The 6,233-nt window shown below is 35.4% G+C and overlaps 1 protein-coding gene across 1 annotated transcript; it reads left to right on the top strand.

Moving 5' to 3' along the window:
* The first annotated feature begins 867 nt into the window (after positions 1–867).
* Positions 868–2,594, top strand: LOC125202390 (deacetoxyvindoline 4-hydroxylase-like). Its single transcript, XM_048100781.1, has 3 exons — positions 868–1,485; positions 1,660–1,981; positions 2,176–2,594. Exons 1-3 carry the CDS (start codon positions 1,001–1,003, stop codon positions 2,440–2,442), a joined length of 1,074 nt encoding a protein of 357 aa, XP_047956738.1. The 5' UTR covers positions 868–1,000; the 3' UTR covers positions 2,443–2,594.
* Positions 2,595–6,233: the final 3,639 nt, after the last annotated feature.

The following is a 6,233-nucleotide window of genomic DNA, read 5'->3' as shown; positions in this document are numbered from 1 at the left end:
AAGTAACTTGGGACAACCTAAAAAAGGAATACGACTCAAGTAACTTGGGATAGATGGAGTATTAGAGCATCCACTATAGGGGAGCCGCGGCCGGGCCACGCCAGAGCCGCGAGCCGCGGCTCCCTATAGTGACGGGGGGGGACATGGGAGCGCCACGATCGTGGCCCGGCCGCGGCTCTTGGGCGGGAGCCGTGGCTCTCCTATTGCAGCGGCCACGGGCCGCGGCTCTCTCTATTATCTGATTTTTTTTTTTAATTCTATAAGTATACACATTTTTTTACCTCATTCCTACACAAATTCTATAAATATACCCATTTTTAATTAAAATATACACAAAATGAAAAAAATAAATTATTTGGTGGATTTGGCATGTCCACTATAGTGTAAAACATGGGCGTTGGTGGCCCGGCCACGATTTTATGGTTTAGCCACGTTTTGTGGCTTGGCCCGGCCAACTATAGTGGACACTATTAGTTTTAAATGAAATATGAGTGGAATGATTTAGTGGAAGTTGAGACCCTATTACCATTTATGGTAAAAGTGAACCGGGACTTATATTCGCGGACGGATTAATATGGCAAAACGGGATTCCTTTTCGCAGATGGAGGGAGTATTATAATAACTCATCTTATCTTAAGGTAATATGACTAAAAGTGGTCTATATTTTTTTCATATTTTGTTAATTTAATTGTGAAACTAAACTATAATCTAGCATATTGAATAGTCGTTGTAACTTGTAAATATCATTTCCCACGTGTTTACACTGTATTTAATTATTGAAATTAGTTGGAATCACAACTATATAAAGCAATTTTTGGAGGCCTTCAAGTTCATGCATCATATCTTTTTCCATTATCAAAGCGTGTGTAGAAAATACTACTACTAAAGAGTCATAATTCGTTACGCCAGTTAAGATTTTTGGCTTATATCTGTGACATTCCAAAAATAAATTCAAAAAAAAATAGTAGGAGTAATCAGTTTGTGGGTGCAGACAGCAAGCATGTCGCAATACAACCGAAGCAGGGAAGTAGAAGCATTCGATGCCACGAAGAGCGGCGTGAAGGGGCTTGTGGACGCCGGGATCACAGAGATTCCTCGCATTTTAGTGCACGAAGAATACATACAGGAAGACAAGATTATCTGCGATCTAAGCGTTCCAGTAATTGACTTGGGATCGTTAAGCAATAACCACGGTGAAATCATCGATCAAGTTAGAGCCGCCTGTGAAGAATGGGGAGTTTTCAAGATCGTAAATCATGGCATCGCGAAAAGATTGATGAGCAAAGCGATGGAGGCAGTGAAGGGGTTCCACGAGCAGGACACGGAGACGAAGAAGCAGTACTACTCACGGGATTACGTGAAGAAGGTGGTCTACAACAGCAACTTCGATCTCTATACAAATGCTGTTGCTAATTGGAGAGACAGTCTCTACTTGATCATGGCTCCCGACCCTCCCACACCGCAGGAGCTTCCTCAAATTTTCAGGTATAAGTTGTCATCACAAAACATATCAGTTGTTGTTGACTTTTAATATCACAGCACCCAGTGATATTGAGTCATGAGCTGATATGTTTTGTGATGTCAGCTAATATTAATGAATCAATGAACTGATATTTGTTTAATGGGTTGGATTTTGTAACTGGATGATTGTATGTGTAGAGATCCGATGATGGAATTCTCGGAGCAAGCTAAGAATGTGGGAATCGGTGTGTTTGAGTTGTTGTCTGAGGCTCTTGGATTGAAGAAGAGTCACATGTTAGACATGGGGTGTGCCAAGGGAGAGTTTCTTGCTTGCAATTATTATCCGGCTTGTCCTGAGCCCGACAAGACATTAGGCTTCGGGAGTCACACAGACAGTGGATTTCTGACTTTTCTGTTGCAGGACGAAATCGGGGGCCTACAGGTCCTACACAAGGATCAGTGGGTTGATGTGCCCCCTTCTCCCGGATCTCTTGTCGTGGTCTCCGGAGATATGATGGAGGTAAGCAAGTTGGTTATGTTATTCTCCATCTGTTTCTTCATCTGTCCCTTAAAAACATATATTTTGAGAACGATGCAAGTTTTAATGTGAAATTGGTAAAATATGTAAGAGAGAAAGTAATTAAAGTAGTACTGTTAGCAGTAAATAGTAGGACCCACCTTATTAGTGAGTTAATGGGTTGGTGTTTGTTGCAGTTGATCACAAATGCTAGGTTTAAGAGTGCCTACCACAGAGTAGTGGCCAAGAATTCAGGCCCCAGAATCTCGGTGGCGTTCGTGTTCAGGATGCATCTCGCAGGAAGCGGGAGCCCCCGGCTTTATGGGCCGATCAAGGAGCTCCTGTCGGAAAATAATCCACCCATTTATAGAGAAGCCAAGGGAGAAGAGATCGTTGCGTGTCGATATGCGAAAGGAATAGAGAAGACTCCTTTACTGTGGTATTTCAAGCTCAATAAGCCATAATCAGTGAATGATTTGAAGAGCATTGCATACTGAGATGATCAGCTCAATCATATTCATTTTCACCATGTACTACTATTTGTGTGCTTATTTCTTTTCTAGTCTTTATCGAATAAAATGTTTTCCTTTCATGAATATTTGAACTTTGAATATTACCTAAACTATGCGTTTGGATAACTAGTAATGAGAGATAGAGAGCATAACATTAAACCTAGAAGAGTTTTAAAAAATGAATTTGAAAAGATCATTAAGTAAAAACTTTTTTGATAGCGCCAATTTCAATCGGAAGTAGATCTTGTTTACAATAAAACTTACAAAAAACAAAAGGAAGATGTGACTTGGCCGCACCCCTGCATTGTGGAGTATCTATTACTACCTCCGTCCCCCAAAATTTGCTACACTTTGATCCGACACGGGTTTTAAGAAATGTAATGGAAAGTGAGTTGAAAAAGTTGGTGGGATGTGGGTCCTACTTTTAAAGTATTAGTTTTATAATAAAATGTGAGTAGAAATGAGTTAGTGGAATATGGGGTCCACTACCAAAAATGGTAAAAGTGAAGTGTATCAAATTTTCAGGGACGGACCGAAATAGTAAAATGTAATATCAAATTTTCAGGGACAGAGGTAGTAGTATTTACTACTAGTAGTACTCCCTATTTATTTATATTAATTTTTAATTAAATTTAATTGAGATGGATGGATAAATCTTCAACAAATTTAAGTGTAGTTAAAATAATGTTAGTAGATAGTGTGACTTTAAATAGTTGTATAATTTGTAAATAATTTGATATATAGGGATAATAAATTGGGATAACTTTTTATAAATAAAAATGTTTATATTTTTATGAGACAAATGAAAAGGAAAGGTGAACATATTTTTATGAAACTGAAAAGTATAAGTTTCTTTTAATATAATCGATGTAGTATAACCTTTTCAGCTCGCCTCAAATGGTGGAATTGAAATCAAAATTAAAAGGTTGAGCAACTAACCAGCATGTAATTACTGGAAATTCAAAATACGACCAAACCTGTGAATTTAGGCTGTCGAATTGACTGTCATGAATCAAGACAACTAGTCTATCATTTAGCTAAAGTAATTCTAGGAGTATATACCAAAGAGAATTGACAGACAAATATCAAGACAATTAGTTTCTCGTTTAGCAAATGTTCTATATACCAAAGAGAGAGTGATACGATGTCTCCTACCTTAATTTGATCTCTCTTCCAATTTACATTAGACTACCAAAATAGCTCATCTTCCAATGATATTTTTTATTGGTGGAAAATAATAAACTAGGGATAAAATTCGTGATATTATTTGTTAATTTTAAAATTCATGGGAAAATCACTACCCGTCTATGAAAATTGTCTAATTTTTTATATTGGTATGTCCACCAAAATTAGAGTTATTTGTATTTATGAAAATTTTTTCACCGATTTTGTTTTTTTTTTTCTTTTACTTTACATACTATTTCTTTTTATCTGTTTAACGTTACCAATATGCATTAAAACTTGTTTCATTCGCAAATAAGACTATTTTTCGTTGACGATACAGGAAGTAACAAATATTACTCCATATTATTTTTAATATCGCATTCAAAAGAAATTTATCACCTATAATGAAACGGACAAAGTATAAAGAGTCGAGTTGACAGGTGAATCATTAGTACTACATGATTTATGCCTTTTGAAGATGTGGACGAGCTTGCAAAATTACAAATATCTCAATAGTACTTATACATACTCCTCGAGATCCACATGCATTAATTCACATTGGCTTGTTTGATTTGTGATCAAACTCATCTTGACATCCTCCAGCTACAAACCATGCAAAAGTCCACTCGATCATGTCCACGTTAAGAATACTCCCAAGTACACAGAAACGACGTAAGTAATACTCCCTCCGTCCCCGATTAATTATCACTCTTTTTCATTTCGGTACTCTTTTAATAATTGTCACACTTCACTTTTACCATTAATAGTAAGTAGATCTCACATTTCACTAACTCAATTCACTCACATTTTATTATCAAACCAATATAAAAAAGTAGGTCTCACACTAACTTTTTCAACCAACTTTTCTTTACATTTCTTAAAACTCGTGTTCAGTCAAAGAGTGACAATTAATCGGGGATGGAAGGAGTAATTTGCCCTGTTATACTTCATCCGTCCCACAAAAATATGCACTTTTTCCCTTTAGTCCTTCCCATAAGAATATGCATTTCCCAATTTTGGAAACTATTTTCACTCTAATGAGGTTTAACTCATTCTCCATTAACAATACATTAATTACTTTCTCTCTACCTCTCTCTTATTTTCTCAATCTTGCATTAAAACTTATGCCGAACCAAAAGTACATAATCTTTGGGAGACAAAGAGAGTATTATAAAGTTATATGACTAAAAATGGCTTGTATTTTTATCATATTTTGTTTATTTAATTGTGAAACTAAACTATATAATAGCAGATTGAATAGTTGTTGTAACTTGTAAATATCATTTCCCACGTGTTTACACTGTATTTAATTATTAGAATTAGTTGGAATCACAACTATATAAAGCCATTTTGGGTGGCCTTCAAGTTCATGCATCATATCTTTTTCCATTATCAAAGTTATGATTTTTAAATGATTTCGTTCGAAAGTAGATCTTACATGAGTATTTGTTTTTATTAAAACTTACAAAAACAAAAGGTAGAGGTGACGCTGCCCCACCCCTGCATTATTTAGTTCTAGTACTCTATTTATTTTATATTAATTTTTAATCAAATTTAATTGATATGGATGGACAAATCAACAAATTTGCGTCGATTCTATAAAAACCATAATACTCCTTTTTTATACAAACACATATATACCACAATCTACTTTAGTCCCTACCCACAATATTCTTTTTTTCCAAATCTTATAATGAGTTATGTAATGAATTGAACCAACCCAATATACACTATTCCAAATGTGGTCATACATTCTCGACTAAATTCCTTTTCACTCAAGTACATAATGATTTATGATAAACAAAAGCCAATACCTCATTTTGATTTGTATGTGGCGCGAATTTAATTAATAATGCGTGTACTTTTGTGGACGAGGTTGATAGTTGACTAAATGCTCCTTTAATAATCGGTACTTTATTTTTATTACAAACAAAACTCGTTATTAAGATATTTATACCGTCAATAATTTCATTTCTGTAGTATGATTTGTGTGATGGTTCATCATCTCATGATCTTTTAATTTCATAAGAGAGATTAGTCTTCTAGGTATCGATGATAACTAAAAATTGGAGTACCAAAAGGGGTCAAGTTTGTGTAGGATTTTGGTCGATAATAAGTTTAGAAAATGATAATTTGATCCAACTGCAATGAGGCCGGAGGAGATCAAGTTGGAGGAGAATCCGGTCGAAACACTGCCCATGCCAAGACTAGCGCTTCACTTGTACAAGCGCGTTGCCGTCGACACCATTTGAGCTTCTCTCTTCATCATGTATTTTGATGCTCTTTTTGCCATCACTTGTAAAATCAATTCATTGAATATAAGGATTTCTAGAAAAAAATATGTTAATAACCCCTTCTGCTCATTCTAAGAAGACTTATTCATTCTCCAAGTTTCACATACAAAAATAAGTCTCCATTCCATTCAAATTTATAATATGGATCAATGTGAAATGTCCAAACTGTTGAATTATGGGGAAAGAATGTAGAGATGTCCAAACATTACAAAAATGGTAGTAGGAAGTAACTAAAAAGAGCACCACTTATTCACTTGGATTTTACATGACTTTAGAGGGTAGTTT

This window comes from Salvia hispanica, chromosome 1 (genome assembly GCF_023119035.1).
Source record: "Salvia hispanica cultivar TCC Black 2014 chromosome 1, UniMelb_Shisp_WGS_1.0, whole genome shotgun sequence".
Lineage (NCBI taxonomy): Eukaryota > Viridiplantae > Streptophyta > Magnoliopsida > Lamiales > Lamiaceae > Salvia > Salvia hispanica.
The sequence above is the reverse complement of the archived record's forward strand: the minus strand, read 5'-3'. Positions and strand labels throughout refer to the sequence as shown.